Here is a 27,301-nt window from a genome sequence, read left to right on the forward strand (position 1 = left end):
TTATAATCGTTCAGCTATATCACCGCTTCGGCGCCTAGCTGTCATGCCACCCGAAGAAACCACGAGGGCTGGGATATTGTCAGGTCGCCCAAGCCTAAACGGAAGTTGAAATGCAGAAGTCGGGTTCGAACCACGGACCTTCCGGTCAACAAATTCGCGCTCTAATCACTGAGCCATCTGAGCGATGAAATGTCACCCTACAGTGAAAGTTCATCGCTCCTTGAGTTGTACTGAATCATGCTATCTTGCTTGGAAAAAACGAACCACAACTACCGAACTAGCAACTGTAATATAGATTGTACAGCTTTCGGAAAACATAACAAGAAGAATAAGAGTCATAATACGTACGCAAACAGCGAAAAAAAGAATAGAAACCCAGCAGGATTGAGATATATACCATTTTTCGGAAAAACATGGCGGAGCACCGAACAAATTAGAGTCTGGAAGCGGTGACAGGGAGCGTTTTCGTGAAAGACGATACCAGAGCGACCGGAAAAATCAAAGGCGTAGAGACGAAGCGGTGTAACGTGGAAGAATACATGACTTGATTGTCCGCATGCGCAGTGGACAACAAAACGACGAACAGCAACCGCGCAACTCATCTACCCGTCGAAACGAAGAAGCAGGCAGTAGTCAACATCGTAAGTGGCACGAGTGTATGTGCAACGGAATTTATAGTGATACCATCAGCGGGTGTTGGCAACGGTGATAGGGAGAGGAACAGCTGTATAAGTGCATTTGATCAAAAGAGGTTTTTCCGCTTTGTACGGCTCTTCTCTTTCGAATCAACCGATGTGCGTACGTTCTGAAAATTAAGAGAACAAATGCAACAGTCAACAGCCTGCCACACTTTGGAGGTGTGCGACGGACAAAAAAACGAAACGTAATAACCCGACACAAAACGCCGAATGTAACCAAAACATCAGAGATAACCACCATCAGATGGCTGACTGGTCTTGTAATGATTGCAGAATAGCACAAGTTGATATTTGATGGTTCCGGCTTGGCCAGTGGAGCGGGACCGCGCCTGATGGACTGTCCAGAAGCAATTGATGGCCTACTGGGTTGAAATGTGTTAGGCGGAATCCGACTATAATAGGATGTCTGATTTACTGTCATGACAGGCAAGTGTTCAATTCGCCATCGGCTCGGAAAAGCTGAACTGCAACACTCATCTTCGGGTTGAGAACATCCTCCCTGATGTAGACGGTGCGTAAAAAGATCAGCAGATTTCGATCGACGCTTGAAGCAACTGGAAGACCAAACTTCGTGCATAGTACGAAGGCGGTTGGCGGCAAATGGACGTGAGCTTGAACGGTTTCGACTAAACCACGTATTGGACTTCCGCGTAACGGGCACCTTAGTACCTAACTGTCCGAAAGAGGGTCTTAGACCAGGGCTGGAGCCAGAGTGGTAATCAATAGATGAAGAAAATATTCGAGGTTCCGGCTGGGTGGTTAGCCCTGTCTGGATGTGTCCATACCAAAAGTAGAAGAAAATGAGACCAATGAGATGACAGAAACGTGTAGGGGTGAACGNCCTACTATCGGTCACATCTAACTCCGATGCTGTTAAGGTTACCCGTTATTTCTACATTTCACCGCACGCTCTCAACTCTCCATGATATATTGCAAACAACTGTTCAGGTATCTACTGAATATATACACACAAATACGTCCTTACCGGAATGCCATGCGACGGGCCATGAGGGTTATGAAATACAACTGGACCATACACGCCCCCGCATTTATCAGTTGCTCAGAAATCGGGATGATGGAACATGTTGTGATTATGAATGGAACCACTAACAAAGGGGACATATATTCAGTTTTGATCATTGACCCAGTGAAATAAAGTTATCGCGAATGCTGCGGTTGAAGGGTGCGAAAAGCCACTAGAACCATTGTGGATGAATCATCACTACACACGTATTCCCAGGAAGTCAAGTACCTCAAATAATTTAACTGGAATAGAATCCAGCGTGTTTCAGCTTAAGTTATTATAGTTCAACTTTCAACTATCTGTTATTCTCGAATTGAACAAAAGTCACTGCCATTCACATGAAGCCATTTCGAAAATGAATTCCAGACGCTTACGAGAGGCGATCCGTGAGCATGACGTTACGAAGCAACAACCACAATCTGGCGGAATGGGCTGTGCATTGCTACACTACCTGAGGCGTAAAAAACCCGAGTCAGACAAGTCTCAAGTTCAGTCCAGATTTGCTCATAATTTCTTTACACTAACATTCACACGCAACGGTTGCAGAACCCCAATCACGGATCTGACAGCAATCTTTTCGTACGGCGGAATACGTCCATAATCATCCACGGAGCATGCTTAATTTTTCTTTACCTAATCTACCGCGCAGTCCACGGTGACTGGTGTACGCACTGCGCTCAACTCCAGCTCCCAGAAGCTCTAATGTCCTAGTCAACTAATTTTGAGCAGCAAGTGAAAACGATTCTTTCCATCACATCGAAGACCTTCCATAATTAGACCATTATTCGATTTACCTAAGACTTGGTCGGCTAGAGTCATGAGTATATTTTGCTGCTCCCGGGGTTTTTTTTTAAAAAAAAAACTTTCATTCACTCGTGTTGATGTTAGAAGTCTGCTGATAGATGCACTTTAATTATAAATGATAAAGGTTGCTGTGTGTACTGACCGCGTGAATGTAGTTGTCAACCGACTAGAGTGGTTCCATCAATACTTAGCATGATTCCAGCAGGCTACTTTCGCTTAATCGAATAAGCTATACTCTACGTGAAAACAGGATACGTCTGGTCATCATCCTACAGAATCGCACCGTGCTGCGTATAATAATTCCCAAAAAGATTAAAGAGAATGGTTCTCCAAGTCGCGCACCATATAATAAATTGCCGTCCTCATCGCCATCGTGATCATGACCATCTGAAACAGCAACAGAATTGTTGACACTTCACCGCCGTACAAGTACAACGTTTAGTTAAGTTTATTTCAAGCCTCAGAATGAAAAGAAATGTGGGGGGTGAGGGAGGGGATTGGTGATGGTTTATCAGAAGCACTCTGCGGTGCCTGTACCTTCAACCGCTCAGTCAGATATTCTGGAAAGAAACTGACAGCAAGAACGCCATTGACACCGACCACCAGCAATTTCCTAAAATGTCTCCCGCCAAGCGCAGAGGTCACGGGAACCCAATCATGGAAAATGTACTGCATCAACAACACCCAAACTATTCGTAATCTCCTTGAGACCATTCTGCCATTGTCCGCCTCGAGGTTCCCGCCATTTCGAAGGAGACACGAAAGACAACTCTAGTCTAATCTGGTCACATAAACAAAAATTTGGAGCCCAAAACCTGAACTGTAAACAGTTAAGTGTGATTCAGCAACCGCAACGTACTGTCCAGTGAAAATAGACACCCGTACAAAGTCGGTAAAATAAAGCGAAAAAAACAATTCTGTTATCGAGCAAGTTGATCAAAAAATGCAGTGCAGCCAAACCGGATATCTGGTACTCTACAGGTTGCGGGTGTGACGAAGTTCAGTGCCGAAATGTATTTGCATAAAACCGGTCGATATGATGCGCACAAGGCCACAGCAACCTACCTGTCTGTGACGTCAGGCAAACAAATGCACAGCAGACCCTAACACAATAACAGAAGTGATAAGAGCCACTATGAAACCGAGTATCCCCCAGAGGAAGCCAGCAATTCAAAAAGCCGACTATCACAAAGTCAAACGAATCGTTTGAGTAAGGCAGTATGGGGCTCAAACAAAATTCAAGTTCCCGGCTGTGCAAACCGGTTGATAGACGTGAAGTCTTATGACCAACAGCACGGAATTGTTAGAAAGGGAGCCGACGATACTGAAAACCCTACGTCCACCTGATGAATCAAAATAATCCGGATCTGTTTTACAGTACAGTGATCTGTCACGAAAGCAAAACTCCATTAAGCCTGAAAAAACATCTCACTTTTGCCTTTTTATGCGACATCATGGTGAAATTTACTGAACGCATCGTCACAGATGATTGCACTGAAATTTGTATCCGTCACGGAAATTAAACTAGCGGTAGAAGGGAATTCAAATTCAATTTCCAAAACAAGTGGAACATCTATTGCATTGCACGTCATCACATCTGAACATAGTGTGGATTTGTTGACCATTCCACTAATCATCTCTCTTCGCTTTTGGTCCTGTTAAGTTACTACTTTTAGATGAGGATAAGAAAACGCTGTGACCCCATCCACTCTTCTAAAAGACTACAAGCGGTCGAATACATGCAGTCACTACGAAGCTTTCGAGCGCAACAAAACGATCTTTGAACGTCCGTCGTATCCGACAGGTGTGATCAGTGGACAACAAGCGCTTGTGGAAAAAGTGAACATATATTTATTAGCCTGGAAAATCGACGCGGTTCAATTGGACGGTAAGAATAAGGCTACAACCAAGTAGCAACCATTGATTGCATTAGGAATCACTGGCAGATCAATAAGTCAGATAGATTATTTCAAGCTTTGGGAGCATTTGTTTTTCAGCTGTTATGTTCTTGGAATACCACTATCTAGTTTAAGAATTTTTAGTTCTAGTTTTTCAGGGACCCAATCCTGGAGGGCATTATTATGTATAGAAAAGTGAAAATGCATCAGTCAGTTGGCCATACGGTCAACATTCATCGAAAATAGTCCCGAACCTTGGCACCGAGAAGGTCTAAATACGTCTGGAATTGCCAATCAGCGTATCAGCCTATAGAATGCTTCGGTTATGTTCACTAACGATATACGAGATGCAGCAAAATGCTACGTTGGTATTCCCCGAAATAACATTGGAATAACAATATTTCGAAAGAGAAACATTGTGAAGCTCCACGATTTTTATCTCCTTTAATGCACTTCTTAAAATCACCAAAAAGGTATACCAAATGTACAACCAACCAATAAGGAAAAGAGTGTGCATGGACCGACACGAAAAAAAGCTGCAGACTTTTGGGGCACACCTTCAGAGTACAATGTGCTTACTCAGAAGTTCGCTTCTGCGTGGATGGACTCTGGACACCTGGAGTTTAAACCGTGCGCTCTAGATAACCCGACGGTGTTACGTTGGGAAGAAAATTCTGCCAGCGATTGACTGTGGTGAGTGGCATGTGGTTTAACGGGGGTCTTGTATTAAGATTTGATTCAGGTTGTCCTACTGGAGACCCATCCCAAAGAAGGTCACTGGCTAGTACTAGGCTGAACCAGAGCCAAAGAGGTTGTTGATATGATGAAACTGAATCAGAGCAGCAAGGTCTGAGATACAGATGCAACAGGCAACATGTTCGGGGTCACTTTGTCCATTCCTTCCTGTAATGGGTACTGCATGTTGGAGGAGCATCGAGAAATATCGACCTGATCGCATTTCCAGCATAGCTTTTACTAGTCAGCTAGGCAATTGAATAGTGCCCCTAAAATATACACACCGATGATCGATCAGTAATGTGGTTTTCGGTACCTAGATGCCATTTCACACGACTGAAGCATGAGGGCTGAAATACTGTCAGGCTGCCCAAGCCAAGACAGGAGCAGTCAAGATGAGGAGATTAGCTCGAACCACGAACCTTACGGCAAATAAATTCACGCCCTAACCACTGAGCCAACTCGCGCCACTGTTCGGATAACCCAGGAGCTAATCAATCCCACTGGGTAATGCGCCGAACCCACATGCAACACACGTAGAGTCCTATCAGTGTTATAATGGTGAACCACTTGCCCCAAACGAACACAAGTACAGCAGGCACCAGCTAATGAACGCAGCCGGAGGAACCAAACCAGAGTTCACACATGCATCCAATCGGCCGTCTGAGATTACATCTCCGTCTTCGTTTGGGTGCGCGCATCGAAGGCGCCAAGGTGAAGAATTTGCTTTTGGCCACTTGCCTTATACACCCAGCAAAGTGGTGTCACGACAGTCGAACATTCCGCCAACCACAGGATCGAGCATTAAATTACGCTTCACCACCTCAAGGAAAGAGAAGTTACACTGAACCTTCGTAGAGAAATAACAAAACAAAGTCGACCCACTTGCGCTACCGCCTGCTAAGCCCTTCATAAGACACGTACAAGGATGCGTTGTAAGAAGAGGCAAGCAGCCATTAATCGTGAACAGTGATAGGAAGCGCCAGAATAACGAGACAGGTTGGCTGGTTAGCTAACAATCATATACCAGATTACGGAGCGCGAAGTTTCACTAAAAACATCTGGTAACATTTTCAAGAATTATGGGAAATCAACAGTAAACGGATGCCTATGAAAATCAGAAAGTGCACTGAACTGAATAGCCCACCGGATGACAAATTCGGTAAAATTATGGGAACAGGAGTACAAGCAGGGAACGGAGTCTCAGATGTACACTCACCTCGAGAATATCTTGATTCTCCGCCTCCCATATTGAACGCTCTTCTTCAAAGTGACGTTTCTGTTTTTCGTATTCTGACGCTTCAGTGGCAAGTTGTTGACTCAACTGTTTTGTTCGTTGTTCCAGCTCACGGCGGCTCTCTTCCAGTTTCCTCGTCCGTTCCGCAACCTGGACAATGAAAAGAAAGGTTGGATATCTACCATTGGGAACAATTTCCGCTTTCTCATTTTGAAATACTTCTTGAATACTACCTTTCAAGGTTGTTGACCAGTAGCCTGGTTAACTCTGTCAGTCAACGTTATATGGTAAAATCTCTCTACAGTGGCTAGTGACGGCACTGGCGGAACGCCAACAACCTAGAGGAGTAGATGTTGCAGGAACTGCCACAACGCAATGTCTTTTCGTTAAATACGGCACATTTTTGCTATTTGATCTTATAGAACAAAAAGGGTAGGTGTTGAAATCGAGATAAATTTTCTGTGGATGTTGTGATCAGAACAGTAACGGGATAGTACCTAACACTGTTGGACTGTGGTCTATTGAGAAGGTATATGTGAACATGGAAATCATTTTGAGGTTGAGCTGAGGTTTTCAAAATACGCTAGCCTCGTAGAGACAGAGTCAACTGGAGCTTGACTCTCACTGAACTAAACGCCTAAATGGAATCCTTGCAATACACAGGGTTGACTTGCATACGTGGATCGCTTTTTGCACTCTTTTGGGTTAGTAGAAGCAGGTTACTGACTAATGTTCTCCGCCACACGTCGTTTTCGGAAGAATCATCTTACAAATATGGTGCAGTTTCGTGTTCGCCCATGTGAACCATCTTATGCACCGTGCAATATTTCACACACGCACTTGCAAAGTGCATGTAATTATTTGTTTTCTGGTAGCCCACCGTTTGTAGCTCACTGTGAATCGACTACACAAGCTAGCACAAATCGATCATCACTTTGTACTTCAAGTGAGCAGGATTCTAGAAATCTCTGGAGAAAGGTCGACAGGCTGCTTCCAGTTAACTTTTATTTAATTATATCATTCACATAATGACGGACTTGTGATGATCCTTGACATGTTGGACCACTCAGCGGCGTACTTCAGAAATCATGGCAGCTCATGACAGTATGCAGTTATACGATGGTTCCAGTTTTCGTGCAGGGACGAGAGGTGTCAAGCTGAGGTGCGCGATTCCGGTCGGCCGACTAGCGTACCACTCAGAGCTTACCCACGCCTAACTCGAGGCTATCTCGCCACAATATGACAAAATCGACGTTTGACCACTCAAAACGTCCAGCTCCAGAATAAAAGTTGGCGAGGGAGTGAGCAGCACAGAGAATTAATGTGTTACCAGAAGCGTATATCGGTGGACCTCAGCGGTAAATCAGCCGAGCATTGTCCAGTTGTTAGAGAAACACAAGGCACGTGATGAGTTCTACCTGACAACAAATATTGAGTGAAGAGGGTGCACACATCTAACCCAGTTGCTTTGGGTTGCATCAATCCATTAGGTATCGGCAGTGGACTTTATACAGGGCTGAGCTGCGATGTTCAGAACGTACAATATCCTCAGAGGGACACTAAAAGCATGAGAAAATTCCACTTTGCCAGTTGGAGGCGATAATCGAGTATATATATATATATATATATATAAAGGTGCTCACACCCAGCTTCAGAGTAACGTACCAAACATTAAGGTAGGCAGTGTTGCACAATGCACACCATACGCGGCACCCTTACCAGTGAAACTGGAGATGAACGCATAGTTTCTCGCATGTTTACCCAGATGGAACGTGACCGCTGCAAACAATTCACAACACAGGCCACCAGTAAGACAAATATGAGGACACGCGATCCCGCGTTCAAGATATGCAGGTGTAATAACACGCAACTGAACAGCATAGCGAAAAGTAATGTCGCGGAGAACAGCACTTGTCTCGGTAGAAGATGTTTCCGCATACGTAGTACATGGCCAAGCCACAGCAGTTGAGGGTGCTGAGTGTTGTCCGCAACCGAAGTACCTGATGCATAACCGAAGAACCGCTTTCGATTACTTTGCTACGGATTCACTGACACCATCCGACACCAGCAGCGCTTCTGAGACAACGGTTGTCAAAAGATCGAAGATGCCTCACATTATCCATACACAGAAGCCACTCCTCGTAAATATACAATACACTATGTGTGCGATATGCGGACGACACATTTACCATTGTGAAGAAGAATGAACTGCTGCGAGCGAACCAAACGCTGAACAATGTGTTCACTTCATAATGGGAACTGAGCACTATAAATCGGTGCCCCTAGATGTGCTCGTCAGGAGGACAACAGACAACCAACTGCAGAGTGAAGCATACAGGAAAGAAATGCACACGTACCAGATCCTGAACTACTGCAGCAATCATCTGAACTGTCACAAACGAAGTTGTATCCAACTGCCAAGCTCCGCGAACAAGCCAAAAACCAATAAAACAATACACTCTGTAGGTGAAAGGTACATGCGGAAAGATAGTCAGTTTGTTCAACAGAGCTTGTGCTTCCATTTCGTCTTCAGAGCAGAGGACGATGTCGTCTGCGCACTTCAGATGGACAGGTCTCTCAGCAGCATCGAGTTCAACACGTTCGCCTCATTGCTTCACTCATGGCAAAGTTGAACAAGAGACGAGAGAATAGATATCCTTGCCGGCCACAACTTTTTGTAGGGAACCTTTTAGAGAGATCACCATACACTCTCACGCTAAAAAGTATGTGAGTATAAGACCAGATGATGTCCACAAAATTCTGGGGCAACCTCTGTTGAGCAAATGTAGTTGAGAACGGTCAATAATCTAATGCACCCTTGAAGGCAAAAAAACACCAAGATTGTGGGTCGTCCGTACATATGGCGTTGCTCTGACACCTGACGAAGTGGGAAGACGTGGTCGACGAAGTCCACCCGATCACCCAAGATAGCACGACCCTACTGGTCCCACGGACTTGCATATTGGACAATCCAGTGCGGTCAGGGTCAGTAGCTGTTCTCGTTCAGGTTTCGAAAGGTCGTTCCGAGCAACTTACGGTCCAAATGGCCGTTTGTCCCTAAGGTTTCCCCGTGGGAACTCAATAATGTTCCAGTCTCCATTGCTCTGTATACGCCCATGAGAGGACACAGGTAGAAACCTGGTGATGAGTCAATTGAGAGTGATTTCATAATCCACTTGGGCTCCATTCTACACACAAGCAAAATCCTTCGACTGTCAAAATAACAACTCTGTCGTGTACATGTTGAGAACGTTAACCATCCGTGAGTGCATAATAGTTTCATACTCTATTTCACACTGTTTCCAACCGTCTGATGCTAGAATAATCCCAAGGGTTAATACAGTTTGTAATTTTTTGAATGATTTTGTGATAATGAGGTGAAATTAGCGGAGATCCACAAAAGTTGATCTGTTTATTCCTATACGATAAGCAATTTCATCTTTCACTGGGCTAGTTCAAGTAAAAAGGCAACTAATCAATAAACATTAGAATTGTGTTGGATCCTCCAGCCTTGCCATACTGAATAATCTGAAAGAAAGAAACAAACTTGACAGCAATCAGAGAGCTGCACCTGGATATCGGTTAGTTCATCCAATCACGACGTTAAAGAATTCTAGGCCATCCGTTGTACCTGGCTCCGACGTGTATATGTATGTGGTTGAGCTATATAAATCAAAGACGTCAGGTAAGACCCCACTATAGCAACAACTTTTGACAGGTTTTGTCATCTTCCTCAGTCTGGTAAGAACAGCTCAGAGTAGATTCTACCCGTCAGGAACCTAAATGTAACATCGGACAGAGTGAGCCAAGATATCAATTCGGTTCAAATAGGTCGCGGGCACAGATGTGACCATGTGAGTATGCGGTAAGCAACGAAATCGCCCACTAGTGGGCGAGTTGACTAATCATTTTACATCTAACTGATGAGTTCCGATATGGACGAAACATGAGTGATTGTCCCTCCAAGGCTGTGATTTTAAAATCCAAGCTTCAAAGGCCTGGTAATTTTTACGTCCTCAACGATGTTTACGAGACAGTTTTACACAATACATAATTCACTACTTCAAAATGGTTGAATTTCCCAACACATTTCATTCGATAAAATAAACCCAAAAACATTAACCTCCATGGAAACTACTCGACAAACGTGCAAGTCAAATTAAGACTAATTTTACATCGCAAAAAGGTTATGGTCTGTAACATCCTCCCAAACCAACCGACTGTTTTCGACTGGTCCTGCTGGTGCATTCGTTATGGAGGAAAACTGTTGTACACAGGCATTTTAGGCTGAATTACGGTGTCCAGTCGCAACAGGAGTAGTATCCTCTGTAGCTAGTACTGACGAACCCTGACAAGTTCTCCGATTCGTTTGTTGTTAGTCAAAACTTTAAACAAAATTTCACACTTAGTCCATCGTGTTCCTATGGTGCTAATCTTTAGGCATTGGTGTGCACCTGACAGCATTCCCTGAAAAACGTACATTGGTCGTCAGTATACACGTCGCACAATCAAACGGGGATTAGAAAAAATACCTGGTAGCCTAATGTGCTTGGTTCCTTCATTGGAGGCCCGCTGTGACCTTATAATACCAAACATACACGGATGTGTCACATTCTTTAATAGATCGCAAAAACGCAGGTTGCTGTGCGCTTTGCCATTGCGCCACATCACCACACTTGCATTCAAGATAGTATCGTAGCGGGACAAATCCAAAAAGTATAGAGTGGAACAATGTCAACTGCATTGCCGAATGTGCTTGCTATAGTAATGGTATGAACTAAGCTGAGCTATCTGGAAACTGACATCCAATTAGGTAAGCTGCTGATCTGAAACCATAGGCTTCGAGTGCTCTCTATGAATGGGAAATGTTTTCCACAGATAAATAACTCCAGGGCAATCGTTTGTGCAAATCTGCGCATCCATTGTCCTAAGATCCATCTCGATATTGCTGAATGTGCAATCTATTGTCAAATCACGTTGACCCTTCCTTACACCATGATATCTTGTCACCCTGAACGTTAAAAACAGGCAACTAAACTTACGGATAGAATAGCGTAAAAGTGCAGCTGGCAGTGGTGCGGTTGGCTGGAATGGCCGAATTCAGTAGAGGTAGTTTCAAACGTACCTTACTACATTACACCTTCTGGCGGAAAAACATTATATATATACATATATATACTGTCTTGAAAGTCAAGCGTAATCAACCTGGTAGATGCAACATTGCATCTGTAATAAATGGTAACGACATCCGAGTATAATAGCGGTAAGCTTTATGTACAACGTTTTCGAAACGCACTGTGGCACCGAAAACATCCAACTAGGACGCTAATACATGCAACCGTGGTACAATCAGATAAGTGAGCTAAGCCAGATATGGATGACGCACAAGTAATTTTTGATAGAATTCAAAGATCAAAACAGTTCGAACGGACCGGTCAATTGAGTTCCACTCTGAATAAAGCTATTAGAATACTAATTTGTGTAATGACTCTCATACACTTTCTGCTACGTTGCGGGCCACAAGTGATCAACATGAGACGGGACTGAATGATGGAGGGCGCTGGGCCCGCACAAAAACCCAAAGCATTCCACCTCAGTTCAGAGACTTGCTGAGGAAGTTCCTGGTCGACAACACCCAGCCGGCGCAACCGCCCTGTATTCGGCGGCTCTCCTGCATTTTTAGTAAGTCCAGTGTCTGACACAACTAGTGAGAAACATCGTCCCCCAAAACCAACTTGTGCTGTGATTTGGTCTGATAAGCATCCTTCCAAATCCCACACTTTTCCGTTGACAATGAATTGTTTTGGTTTCGTACCTGACACTGGAAAACAGTGTCAAGTGTTGGAATGGCACCATGTGCACCAGTACAATCATGGTGTTCCTTGAATTCAAAAGTGTGTTCACCTCTATCGACAAGTCAGTGTTTCAAACCATGGTTTATCACAAGCGGATGCTTCACAAGTACATGAACCTCACTTGGTCCTTAAATCCACATACTTCCGGGGAGGTGGGAGTGTATAGTAATCTTTAAAAGCGTCTCTAAAAAAGTGGTGTCCGGCAAGGACATTCTCTACCTTTTGTTCAACTATATCATCGACGAAATGATGCGACGAACGCTACAGGGCCCCCAAAATACTACATCAAAATAGTTGTTGGTAAGAGCCTTATCGATGTGGAGTAACTTGACGACACTGAAGACAAAATACAAGCCCTGCTGAGTGGATCGACCATTATCATGCCATCTTTCTGCATGCCTCTAGCACCTGCAGAGTGCAAAGTCCTACTCTAAGATGTGCAGTCTCTTGAACATGTAGTTGAAGGAGAGGCACTAGATGTTGCGGAAAAATTGTACGTACCTCGGCAGTTTTACTGGGTCTGACGGAAGTGTATGAATCTTAAGCGTCTAAATCACGTTCATGCCACTTGTGTAGTATAAAAGGGTAGATCTCCGGATTTCAAGGGTCGCGTGTAGTAGGCTACAGTGCTGTGCTGTATGGTTACAAAACAGCCTCTGTTTGCAAATGATTTTAAACGTCTTCAGGTCTTTGACAGTAGATATCTCAGAAGTGTATCTGGTGTCTGATCGCGCCAACAAGCCTGTACCGACGTAATTGGAAAACGAGTGTTCAGATATGTAGCAGGTATCTCAGTTGCGGAGAACATCCAACTGTGGTAGATTTCCAGGATGGGGTTCACGTGACCCTTTCTGTGTTTAGCTAGAGGCACTGGCGATATGGCGGCTAATTGGTGTCAGTGGCGTTCATGATGTCAGCTTCTATCCAGGTTGTATGATTGAGTATTGGACGTGTTGGCACCCCAGGTGTTTGTTGCACCCTGATCCTAGGCTTCCCACTTCTTACTTCTTTTTATTACAGGGCTTTACTGAAATAAACTGACATGGATGTACGACGGTGAAGCGTCGGTGTTCTCATCTGGTGTTGCTATCAATGGCAATGATATTGCAGTAGCTCGAACATGTGTTAGGCACATAAGGTAATCGTTCACAGAGATACGTCTTGTGTCCCGTGCCTTTTTCAGAATAGCGCAAACTGAGGGTTGGATAAAGTAGGACTTCGAAGAAGAGTGTGAGAAATGTTGGGGAATTCGGACGTCATCGGTGCAGTGAGCCTTTAAGGATGGGCTCTCCGTGAGGTCCCGTGCACTTAGCTAGGGCATCGCAAGAAATGGCGTCTAAACAATGTCAGCGAAATTCGCGATGTCAGTTTCTTTCATACTGTCTCACAAACTTTGGAAGTGTAGGTACCCCATAACGTTTGTCGTAGTTTAGCACCAGAACCCTTCCTCAATCATAATTTTCTTTTCTGATTTAAGACTACACACTTTGTGGTTATAGGACAGTGAAGCATCAACATAAGCACTGATGCTGCTGTCTCTGGGGGTGACGATGATGACGATCGCTGGAAATTCACCCTATGGTTGTAGTAATCCAGGGATAAGTTGGGCTCGACTTGTTTTTCTTCGGAAAATTTGGTCGGTCGGGCTAATTCTGAAATTAACGTGAACTCGTTCATGCGGACCCCGAAAATAAGCTCTTCAGTATGACAACTAACGCATCGAAGCTCAGTGACTGAGGGTTCGGTTCACAGAAATGCTACGGTAGGGTGCGTAAACGCGGTGTTCACTTGCCGAAGGGTGCTCTTTTCGGAGGGTCAGAATGAGCGTCATTTACTCTATATACTTCGCAACAGAGACGGGCAAGCCATAACTTACTTTTTGCTCAAACACCGCCTCCATATCAGCCTCCATTCGGGATAGACGTCTCTTCTGTTCATTACGCTCCGCCTCTAACTGACTTAGTGGCTCGCGCGCATCGGGCTCGGTGGGGAACTGGCTAGCCTCGGCAATGGTTGTCATCTTGGCGGCAAAGAATTTGGCATAATGTTCAGTGGTAGTGACGTCAATCAGATCCTATGAAAGAGAATAAGGATCGTTAGCAGAAGGGACACTTAGAAAGCCTCATTCATGAAACTATTGTTCTTATGGTGAAAAACGAAAGAGTGGAATTCAGCAGAGTCACAGCCGATAGGGAGCTGATTCTAGACCACTGACCCATAACCGGATTTCATAGAAAATATATTAGTACTAGCGGCGGATTTCGTCAAATGGCGCCAGAAGGCTTAATTGAGAAAGAGTTTAACGGGAAATCAGCGCGTATTCCCCAACTACTATATAGATTCGTCTCTTGAAGTAATTGAGGTCAGTTCACTCCCCCAAAGGCTGCATCAAAGTGGGTGATAGAAGCATCCGCATCAGTGGGACCAAAAATGGGAACTGATTGCGTTAAAAGACGTACAGTAAAATTATGGTCTTGAAGTATGATGTCCAAGATACGCTATGGATAGATTCCGTTACCAAGGTGTCACTCATAACGGGTGGCAGGAGAATCACCCCAATAGTAAATCCACATGACCATTCCACCAAACACGTCATGACGCCCCTAAGGAGCCAGACATACGTATGTACGACTTGACTGGATCTAGGTTTCCCTTCAGTGGAGTATCCGGTCAGTCAGTAGTGGCTTCCGAACAATCGAATTCGATCAAAAATCCGGAAAATATACAGTAGATCGCTGCCTGGTGCTGTGCTTGCCTTAGGATAATGATCGCGATTCAAAAATAATAAAATCATCTCGAAGCGCCCGAATTTACTGTTAGTAGATGAAGTAACATAACATATATCTGGTCTGCCACTGGTTTCCACCATCCAAGGCACAATTCTGTCGCAAATTGACAATACGGCTGGGAAAACTATGCCATGCCANCGTTCTCCGTAAGAGCGTCGGCCGAACCAGAAAGCGGAAAGTGACATAAATGGGTAGTCTGGTAGTGGATCACCATTTCAGGTTCGTGGTCAGGCACCATTTGTAACTTCACATATCCTTCATTTACAGAAGAGCCGACTAAATGGAAACAAAGTTATACTAGGCAGAGACCCATGGGATACGGGTGTGGTATAAAGACAAGAGCTTCGGCTGTGACAGCAAATGGGATATATGAGATACGACCGCGTAGTGGGCCTGTCGAAGAACACCTCACCACTTGGCGCTCACACATCACCTGAGTTGCAACCTACAGACCGGCGGAAAAACAGCAATATAGCCTTGCGAAGACCCGTAAATATATCCGTTTTGATGCCTGTCCTGCTATTCTCTAAGTGAAACTCTCTAATTTTAGGTACCGATGAGAGGACATCGGAGGACAGTGGTCTGTTATTGAGTATCCAAAATGGCAGTGAACTTGTTTTCGCTAAACTGTCAAAGGTACAGAGGACCCAACTTAAGGAATTTTGCAAAATGACTTGTCGAGAATACACTGCAAATGATTGAATGCACAAATGTCACGTGCCTATATTGGGTTATCTATTCTCCTAAACAGCCTTACAGTACTCCAGTCCAAGTGGGTTAAAAAAACACAACAGCGGGGCAGTCCTACGCTTTCGGAGAGCGTTTTTAACTACCAAAGGAATACTGATCGGAAGACCTTACTGTGTATCCAAATCACCATGAGAAACTGAAAAAAATCAGATGATGGGAAATACAAGTGGAAAGGGCTGACCATCGTCAATGTATACCGTCCAATATTGATAAACTGGACCATACCAAGGTGACTATGGAAACCTTAGCTAGCAATCGGAAAACTGTTGGAGAGTATACGATATCAGTTTGTTAAATACCCAAGTAATTCAATAAAGCCTGACTACTGGACTTCTTATACAACTTCCATTCCCGCACAACAACAACAGCATCCCTGATGGTGCGATGTTTCAGCTCCAACATGGTATTGTACACTCTCTCCAGGAAATACCTTTGGGGGACTCCGAAACGTTTTCTTGATTGAATATGATGGTGTCGTTCACTCTTTGCACTCGGGCAATTGAATTCCAATTGTGGACGGTTGTTTTTCAACAGTTTAAACTAGAATGGAATGGAGTTTTCCTATTCGTGAAAGCGAACGCTCAAACTATTCAAAACTCATGCATAACGAAGGTTAGTCCCCGTCATTTTACTCACTAGCTATCCATCTCTATCTTCCCAGATCATCGCTGGAACAAAACTACAGTGCAAAACCTTACGCGGCTACACCTGAGGATGACGACGGTTCCTACAAAACAGCGAAAATAGTTGGAATAACCAAAAACTGGGCACTGTGTGCGTTGCTTCACACTAACCTTTAGTACCTTTAAGTTGCCGTTCAATTGTGAAATGTTCCACGGAGCAGAAACCCTGTCGGCTGGGTCAAATTAGGTCCAATGACAAGAGTGGCAGTGTGTATTATTACTGATTAGTGTGGTAGAATTGTGTACCAACTGTGAGTATGAAGCTACTCTTTGGAACTAATAAAAATTGGTATAGGACCACTGTATGGTGGAGTTTCTCCCTTGGGAGTAAATCTACCATTTGAGGGGGAGTTGTTTTCTTAAGGAGGGGTAGTTATGGTACGGATCACGCCTCCAGTGACACCTGAATGTATCACTAACTTCCAACCAAATGGGAGTGCACAGGACGGGTGACGGAGAGAAGGAAATCGAAAACGACTCGTCTCAACATGCACAATGACCGTTGGAAGCAGAGGTTAGATCCCGCAGCTCACACAAGTAAAACAACAGTCGTTCAGATATAACAGTTCTCCGGTGTATGTGCCACACCGCCCTCGAAGTAAGAACCAGGAATGAGATACTGCCAGATTTTCCAAGCCTACACAGAAGCAGTCGCAATACCAAAGTCGGATTCGAAACACAGACCGTCCGGTCAGCAAGATCGCGCTTTAAACACTTAGCTAATTCGACCTCAACTCACTGAATACATGATCCTGCTGAGCACAACCTGAAGTCTATGTACATTGACTGCGCTTACTTAGCTCGATTTGACCGTTAAGACACCAGTAAGCCTAGTTACCTCAGAAACATAAAGATCAAAACTCTTCAGGTACAGAAAGCTGAAGCAGCCTTTACATTGCATATCAGGTTGGAGAACGAAATAAAACCAAAGAAATTTCAAATACATAACTTTTTCAACATATATGACCATCCGGTGCTCAAGTATGACAAAGGTGTTGGAATCTGGAAAATTTACCTTCACAATAAGCCTCAAACACGGCGAAATAGGCGGCAGCGTACTGGTGAACTGCGATCGCTTCTTCCACACTACTTACAAGGAGACAACTACAAAATAGCAACTGCCTTCGGATTTGATGAAAAGAGCGTACTTCCAAAAGACTCGCGATAACTAGGAACTACTACATCTGAATAGGATGTGAATTGGTCAAATGTTTTGGAAGGATAAAAACCTACCTGCAAATGAACGTTCAATAATAGGTTCTGCAGAGCGACGAAATCATTATGGGCCTGGTTGTCTGTTTCCATCACACCCCACGGGTACACTCGGCCACGAACCTGAGCAAATTAGGAGTTGGGAAAGGACCAATCAAAACAGAGCTGTGAGGGTGAACTGGGACAATGCTACCTTAATAAGACATAGAGAACGTCCAGGGGGAAAAACTATCCAGAATGAATGGCTAGTTTTCATGCACGAATTTGCTCTCAAGCAAGTTATACCTGAGACTTATTCAGCCTCAATCCAAGTTATAAACAAAAAGATGACTTACTCTGCGGCCATCTGCTTCTTTAATTAGCTGACCGCTGCAAGCCACTGCAAACGGCTGTCGTTCACGCCATTCTAAAATCTCCTGCAGAACCTTATCAGTCGCCTCTCCCCCCAGACTGACCACGGATTGTGGAAAGTTGTATACATTTATTTTGTTTTCCTCTAACTGGGTTCTGACAGTTTGCTTGAAGTGGTGGCGTTCATCCGCAGTCATGGAATCTGCTTTACCGATAACAGCGATCAAATTCACCTAGGACAGAGGAGGAGCGGTGAAACAAGTATTCCCAGAGTGGTTTTTGAGATGACGATTGGAAGACGATCAAACCAGAATACTAATCGATGGAGCGCACCATGACAGGCAAATGTTCGAAACTATTTAGCAACCCATACCTTAGACCAGCCCAGACAAGCTCGTACCTAACTACAACCCAAGAATGCGCTCAACAGACATTACATTTCTTCCTCTCATAGAAGTTGAGATTTAACGCCCTCCTGATTGAGCACCTGTTCAAGTGTTCGAAAGGACACATCAACTTGCTACACGGGTGTAAAACTTCGTTTGCAGATAAGTGTTTCCCTCCATTAGACTAAGATTTTCGGAAAACATTTAAGAATAACAAGCTAACATAATCGTAGCACAGACAGGTTTCCCAAAGTAGAGAAAGACACCGCTTTTACCGGAACAGAGTACAACAGACGATTCACTTCAGCAGGGTTTTCGCAGGATGATATCTTCATCCAATTTGTTGTGTGTGACAGCATGCACAGGCGTGGGAGAACCCAACTGACTAAAGGTGCAAACGATGAGTCACCAAGTCACGGAAACGGTCGCACATGCTTTAAACAAACGGCCAGTATACAAAGCTGACAAACAGTGAGAGGCGACTTGGTCTAAGTAGCGTACAACTGTCGACCCGAAATTCCATCGGACACCGGGGTGGTGCATTCCCGCAAATAGGTGTGCTAGTGCGTAAAAATGCACCAACAAAACGACTAAAACGCTAAAACGGCTACCGGGAGCTAAAAACGGAGGGAAGGAAAATTCAATAGTAGACGATCGGAGAACCACAGGAACATATTCAACGCTTCCTTCAGATATACACAACACAATCAGAGAAGAGACAAATTAGTCTTTCTCCGAACATCACACCTAACCTTCAACAAATCTGAGGCCACAATAAAACTAGGTTCAGAAGCACCTGAATAACACGAAATGACATACATACTTTTGTTGACAGGCAACGAGTGGACAACTGAACAAGGAAATCCAGGATAGTTCCACTTCATGAACCAATAAATGAGACAACAAACTATGCATTTAGGCGGAAAAAGTAGGCGCGAAAAAGCACGGTACCAATTCACCGTATCATCGTATCGACAAGCGCTTCGTTGATGTATTGTTACGTGATTTTATGTGAATCCGCCCAACACAGTGCTGCAATCCCGAGTTTATTTTCCGACGGTACTCATCATCAATTGACAGGAACTGCTGATTGCATTTTGCTGTAGAGGAGTTATGGTGAAAAACATTCAAGGCATCATAATGGTGTCTCATACAAATCGAAAATCTAGTTTATATTCGAATAGGCCATTTACTTCATTCTCTATCGTAGCCAAGCAGCTTTATTCGGGCTTGAATTAATCATTGAGCCAAATTCATTTATCGTAACCTGTTCGCTAGAAACGAAAGGGTTTATGAGGGTGATTTGTACATGAAAATTGACGTCGGGAAATTTGAAGTTCCCAGGGGCGACTTGAAAAGAAAAAAAGAGGACTCAATGTCCAAAACAATTACCTAAACGATTCGCTATCGTTGCATGCTAATCCCAAAGATTTTCGACTTTATCTCTATTCTACAAACTGTGGTGCGCTGACTGATTGCTTATCAGATGGTGCAAAACTAGAGTGAACTCCCTGTCTATGCTTCTGTACTATCAACATTAGACGCTTTCGACCAAAACTAAACGCTGGATTACCAAATGATACTATGGATCCGTAAGACACACTACAAATGATACATGGATCCGTAAGACACACACTGATCTTTTTTAACAACAAGGAAAAAGCCGTGCGTTCCTTTTGTCTTTTTCTCATGGATTATATTTGCTTTTTGGACAAACGCCGGATATAAAAACTCAACCCTTCATGGAAAAACCAAAACGATCAGAAGTTCACATACCTTATCATGAAGCCGCTTCATCGTCTCAATATCCAACTGATGCAGCCCGTGTCCATTCGGGTTGATAAAGTAAATGCAAGCGTGTGTTCGGTTGTCTTCGGGTAAAGATGGGATGTAACTGACCCCAGATCCCAGTGTGGTCCGAGAAACACTCAGTTCCGCTTTCAAATATTCATCAAACTGAGATTCAAGACACGCGACTATCGGTTCCCAGCAATGCGAGTTGTCCACCAGCTGACCGAAGCCAGGTGTGTCTAGGATCCGTAGATGCAGCTTCACATTGGATTCTGAGATTACAAAAGACCTGCAGTCGACACGAGTTACTCCAGAAGTTGGTCTCACTGACGGACCCTGTATAAAGAGGATAACAATGTGTAACAATTAATGAACCAACGAAAGGCAATCAGGGAAAAAAAACAAGAGAGCATCCGGTTAGATAAACCAAGAACTCGCTTACTTACGTAAGCAAAGCACATTCGGTGTTGCTGATCTTTAATTACACATTTGTTCGTTGACTAAAATGAACAAGCAACGGTGGCATGGCTCACCTCTTCGGGATTAGTCGATGCGCTTGATAAGACAAACAGGACTGCTACATAAAAGCAGTAATACAGCTGTTCCAAACTAGATACTGCCAGCAGAGAAGGATTAGAAGCGGTCTTATCTGAGAAGCGTTTAACCATAATCATCAAAAAAATCTTTGACAGTAACGTCAGATGAGAACATTAGTGCTTCGCTGAAAGGCAACCATGTCAACTTATTTCAAAAAGGCTTCGTGATCGGAAGAGATGAGGAAGAAAGGGACTTGGAGTTAGTGTGCAACAAATAACTAAAGTGCCTGCACTTCCTGCAACCTAGATAGAAACTGACAGCATGGTCGACGCTAACAATGGCTACCCAGCCGTTCAGTATCTCCAGACAAGTACGGGCGGTCACGTGGACCCCACCCTAAAAAAACAGCACCAACGGCACCAAAACTTTTTGCAACATCCTTCGTTTCATTTTTTCATGTCAGATTCCGTCTACACTTGAGTTTCCGTCACTCTGAATTGGGCGAGGAAAACAGGGTTTAACGAATGAGAGGATATCCCAGGGACCACCCGGAAGTGGTTTTTTAAGAAATGGTCCCCTTTAAAACAGATAAACACATATAGGTGTACCATTCGTGGAGCATAGACATAGTCATGGCCGCGAAAACAGAGGGTCGACAATAACTTCAATAGTTTTCATATTCAAGGTGTCCTGGAAAATACAGTAACCTTAAGGAGGTTAACTACTCATCCAACAAAAGCTGCTTACCAAAAAGAACTACTCAGGAAATTGTCGAACAGCACAAAGCAGTTGTATCGTCTGAATGTTCACAGCTAAAGTGAGTTGATGTAGATCAAAGCGTTTGCTGAACACATTATTCACAGAGAGTTTACAAATGCACAATGAGCGACTGAAAACGACCAGGTCATGGAGGCGTCACACCAAGACGAAGTTCAGTCTCTTCTTTAGCGGACTAGTCTGCTTCCGAAATATCTCAGATGTAAACTGCTCAGGCAAGGCGACCGGCTGTCAGATCCCCTACCCAATCAATCGATAGTAATATGTTCATGGGCCCATACTTACAAACCGACAAATTCGCGTAGCAACGCCGTTAGCTACAACACTCACTGCACTTTCGTCTGCAAGAACTTCGATTATTCCTGACGGCCAGTTCGTTCGACCATTTTGAGCGTTCTCATCCTGACAACCAAGAGAGAGAGGCACTTTTTCTCGTGTCGTATTCGCTCTCCATTGACGTAATTTCTGTCCAGACCACGGATCCATGATCCGAACACGGTTGTCGAATTGACCGCTCACTCAGTTTCTTCCCGATTCTGGTTGTGCACTTCTTGTAAACCGGAGACTGTCACAGTTAACTGGTCCAAGAATTTATTACCTCCGGTAGTTTAGCCTAAGGATTTCTACCCAACTGGGTACTCGCGAATGTCCGAGTACCCAGTGACACCCAGCGAACGTTTCAACAGTCGTTACTTGTTGGCTGCGCCTGTTTATACCTTAACACGAAAGCTCCCACAAAGGTTTACGACGCACTGAACGTTCTGTCACACTGGACTGAAGCCTCCATGTCGGTGGTCGTCCGGGATGTGAACCAGCTGGAGCTGTTGTGACCCATCTAGGTGGCAGCGCGTTGAGTCTAGCTATCCCAGCTGCTTGCCGACAATGGGGGGAAAAGGGGACAGACACGTAACAAAAGTGCTAACCTATTCAGTACAGTGAAACCAAAACTGTCACACCTGGATGTGCCAGTATTAGACAAGCGAACTCTAATAAATGCCCAACCCAACGGAGTGGGCGGATGACAGCGACCCAAGATCCGTCTGACTTTTCTACGGTTCTGCCCTCCACACCCCTCTGCCGCATTTGGGTTAAAACCGCGGGCCTTCCGGTCAGCAGGTTTGCACCTTAACGGCTGGGCTACCTTAAGGTCATTGACGATCATCACGGGAGTCGTAGCTATGTGTCATATAGATGAAAATCGTGTAATAGGACTTGAAACCACCCATGGGTAAATATTTTCCACATAATTTTTTGTTTAGCTACCTAACTGACGTTGAAACACACGAAAGGTTAGAACATGAATCTCATGTTCTGGTCGCTGCTGGCAGGGCTTTTGCCCATGAACAGGTTTGGTCAAGAGTTGGACAGTGCTCTCTCAAAAAGCGCGAAATTCCATCTCATGGGATAAGTACCTCTTGCGAGGAGACTACAGTAATCATACATTTAAAAACCGCCTCACCATCAGGACCGGCTTCATATCGTAAAATTTTGTTCTGATGCTAAATTGCTTCGCGCACACGAAATTTTCTTCAAGCGTGAGAATCGGTCTGTACAACCACATAGTTCACTTTCCCCCTGTAGCAAATCCACACGGCCGTAAGTTCATATAGTCATTCTGTCACGCGTTTTGTTCCATGTCACCATAAACTCAGCGCATACAAACACATGTGCACTGCATTACGTTGCAGTCTAACCGAAAAAAACGCTGATAGGCTGATAGACCAACAAAGTAGGTCAAGGCAAACGCACACGGCGGGGTCGGATTTGAAACCGATCGAGCTGCTAATAAAAGCTGTAAATTAATAAACTACGGATCAAAACGGTAAACCTGATGCGTTCAAGCGATTATCACAGACACCTTGATAAGCTACGGTCCACGGAATTACCACGGAACTATACCAAAGACATGTACAGACGTATGACTATTAAGATGTCGATCTCGAGGGCAGTCATCTGTCACTAGCATTTGACACAATCATTTCAACTTTGCTATCTCCCAGAGATCAAAGGTCATTCAGTGACATCAGTGTGGAAACCTACAGGGTGATCTAACCAACGCCACACAATGAGGAGTTTCAGGAGGGGGTTATGAACTGTAAGCAAATAAAGGAGTTCCCTCACATTTCTACAGTAGGGATGCAACATTTACGTATATAGGTGTGGATATTTTATTATCTGGCGAAAGAATAGGTTTGACATGTACGAGGGATGTAGTTATATGACAAATTCCAAAGTTATGATCACCTAGTTCCCACAAGTGCCCTTCGATTTCGTTAGAGAATAAGATACAATACAATGGAACAGATCAAGACCTATCAGTGAGGACAACCGTAACACGTCTGACGGCCAACAAAACTCACGACCTGAACACCACTCAAAGATCTCATAAGAGCCCAAAAGAATGGCAAGTCAAGCAAGGGAACGGCTATAAATACTGCTCCGTCAATGAGAACGTAGATTTTCTCCACTCTTTCTGTCGAGCTCCTACAGTTCCAGTTAGTTTGGCGAGAATGGTTTACTTTCACGGAGGGAGAGACTGCTGACGGAAGTGGACAATTTGCAACGTCATTAAATAATAGGCCTGGAACAGCACATCTGGAAAAAAGAAGCATTGTTACATTGATTCGAAAGTTCTTCCGGAGGGTTCGGGAAAAGCGCAGTGGTGTATAGACGGCGTTGTATCGTCATCTGAGACAAACTAAGTAAATGAGCCATGAGTGAAACAAGCGCGGATAAAGGGAGCAAAAAAGTGCACCTTTCATGTGAAAACCTGTCCCGTTCGTTGAAATATTACCCCAGTCAATGAGCACGTCACGCGTCAGCAAAGAATGGTCTTCATACCCAGAGAAGATAGTACGTAGTTCCAATATATCGATGCGAATTAGATAAACCCACTGACTGAGAAATTCACAACCATCCCTTTAAAAAACAAACAAAAGATCGTCGGCACGAGAGACTCGGTGTCGCTTGAGTAAATAGAAGCGCCCATGTACTTTCCAGGACAGGATTATGGACAGAAAGTGGGTAACCAAATGACTTGTCAATCGGAATGTTCAATTCCATATTAAGATTATTCATCTTGTTGTAGATCAGGGAGTTACATCGATCCCGTGTCTTCACAGACAATAGATTTCCAAGACATTTCTCCTCCACCTTTCCGACTTTCTTCACCCATCTGCAAGTACGTCTAGTGAGGCTGCGTCAAAGTTGGTTACCGCTGCGGTGATAAGAAACCTGTCTGAGTTTAGAGTGGGGTCGGCCGTCGAAGAGCGCTCGCTCATTTAGTAAACAAGAAGACCGACTTTATTCCACAATCTAGCATAGTGAAATACTATTGAGTCGAGGCTTCTCGCGTTTTCTGCTTATTCCATGTTGTGAGTCCATCATTCTGGATCCCCAGGCTGCATACATTCTGCCGTAGTTATACCCTTCCGGTAAGCGGATGATCTTTCAATCAGCCTAGGTGGAGATGCGTTTGCAGTTGAGCTTACAGATGCGCATTAATTTGGGTTCGAAAACCAACTGATTTTAATATTGCCCATTTGCTGAGATTCTTCACATCGACTGTCGCTCATGAACACACTACTGGACCTCGTGCCAGTCATCCAACTTGATGCAGTCAGTTAATAGAACAAGGCGAGTGCCGCAGGTGATGCTAGTTGGGTAGTTGCGCTTTCTGCGCAGAGGTGGAAAATGACAAGAGACTTCTGCAGTATCTTAGCTCCCTAGAGTATGCGACTAACGTGAAATACGAAATAAAAAAACGCATCACTGATACCAAACTTTCAATCATGAGTCATAGGGGAACGTAGGAAGTAAAAAAGGATACAGAGCGCGGATGTAATGTCACTCACCGGGTTCTCCGAATTATATATGTCGGAGCAGAATAGTGAATTGATAAATGTTGATTTCCCAAGGCCTGGGGATCCAGTGACCATGAGATTAAATGTGAAACCACGGGATACGGCCTTCTTGTGGATCTGATGTGGTAAATCGCTGTATCCAACCAACGCAGTCACTCGGCCTTTTTGGGAACCTTAGCAAATATGAATCGAAACTCGTTTCTTACCAATAGTCTCTGAATCACCTCGAGCAGTCACTGTCTGTAGATTGGTTTTCGCAGTGACGAATATATCAGTTTTGCCCACGAAAGATGTTCGAGATGGATCCTTGGGTAAGTCGCCTGTGTTGCGCCATGAAGTTGACAGCATATCAACGCAGAAAATTAAGGGCGGAAAGTGTAAATACCAAATTCCCCCAAACAGATGCCAGGACGATGACCTGGACTCGACGAGGCCAACGGTCACTTTCACCTTGAAATTGAAAAGCCGCGGTCCATGACCTTTCCGGCACGTGACATCCAGGTCACCGATTCATGGGGGATTGACACAATGTCCAGTCCTTCGCCCAAGTTGCCTAGGCTTTCCGCCTGAAAAGCACGAGGTGAAAATGTTGTATAAGTGCTTTTTTAGTTCTCATTGGGTATAGCCAGCTTGCGAGAACTCGTACAAAAGTGTATAATAGTGTATCGAATGGAGGGTGTTCCACACAGCAAATACCCGAAATGATAGAAATTTTGCTCAATGAAAATGTGCGCTCTGAGCTTTAAAAGCTTCCTACCATGTCCCCACCATGTGTCTGCTTGGACAATGATGAAAACCTGTTGGCCAAGCCTTGTTCAAGCCTTGTTCAAAGTCCCTCTGAAGGCGAAGATACTCCAGGTGAGCGGTCAAGAACCGCCAGATGTGTTTCGTAGTCTATGGATTTGAGGCCGGTAACCATTTTGGTAGCACCTCGCTGGACACACTCACTAAGTGTTACGTTCTTCGTGCGTCCTGAGTAGACAACTCGGTTGGCAGAGGGAGGCGCCACAGAGCATTTGGATGTCCCTTCGAGGGGGCGCTCCGAATCATCCTTGAACGGGCCATTTTGTCACGGTGCAGTGGGAATGACAAGTTTGAAGAGAACCAGATACCCGAATCCATTTTGACATCGATCCTCATGATGTCTCGTGGACTTGTCTCACCATGCATGACAAAGGCATTCGCTGAGCCTCCTCCAAATGGCATATGGACGCACTTTTCGCCATTCAGAATAAGGTGACAGTTCAACGACCACTGCTTTACGGCATCTACATCCATTTGGAGGGCACTGGCATTGGAACTCAAAGATTTTAATTCTCCCGGGGAAATTAGACGTAGACTCGCGGGAACATCTGGAAGATCGTTGACGTGTGGTATTTATGCACTTTTACTAATTACATTCATGACGTGGCCGCACATCGGCCATGTACCATACGTTTTTCAACTTTTCCCAGAGGAAGATAAGTTTCGTGTACTGTAGCCTCAATTTCGGGAGTATGAGCCGGTGGTATCTCCTTCATCCTTCCTGTGGATATATTTTGGCTTGCCGGAATGTAAAGAAACGGTTCGTAAATGATACGCTCCCATGATTGCGCAGTGGGTGCTGCTCATCAAATCACATGGTACACAGAAACGAGGTGTCCTTTAAGAAACGCCTGCACAATATATTAAATTCGTAGCAAATGAGCACTTTTTTCTTAACTGGCTGCCAGGATTGTTTTCATGTGCGGAATTCGCTCATCACCAAAGTCTTTTCGCACTACAACCACCACCTGCAAACCCCCCAGGCATGCTTCATTCTGATTGTCAACGTGTGAATATGCCAGACGATATGCCACCCACAAGTTGGGAATAAACATTATTATTATTATTACTCCGTTCAAAATTACTGGACCAAATGTTCCAGCCAGT

The 27,301-nt window shown here is 44.4% G+C and overlaps 1 protein-coding gene across 1 annotated transcript; it reads right to left on the reverse strand.

Annotated features, from left to right (window-relative positions):
• Positions 1 to 25,738, reverse strand: T265_05687 (hypothetical protein; the record flags this gene model as incomplete). The annotated part of the gene is made up of 9 exons (XM_009170756.1): positions 1 to 159; positions 937 to 1,467; positions 6,379 to 6,546; positions 14,128 to 14,325; positions 17,707 to 17,808; positions 18,021 to 18,269; positions 20,199 to 20,549; positions 25,382 to 25,563; positions 25,597 to 25,738. 9 exons carry the CDS (start codon positions 25,736 to 25,738, stop codon positions 1 to 3), a joined length of 2,082 nt encoding a protein of 693 aa, XP_009169020.1.
• Positions 25,739 to 27,301: the final 1,563 nt, after the last annotated feature.

This window comes from Opisthorchis viverrini (genome assembly GCF_000715545.1).
Source record: "Opisthorchis viverrini unplaced genomic scaffold opera_v5_108, whole genome shotgun sequence".
NCBI lineage: Eukaryota > Metazoa > Platyhelminthes > Trematoda > Opisthorchiida > Opisthorchiidae > Opisthorchis > Opisthorchis viverrini.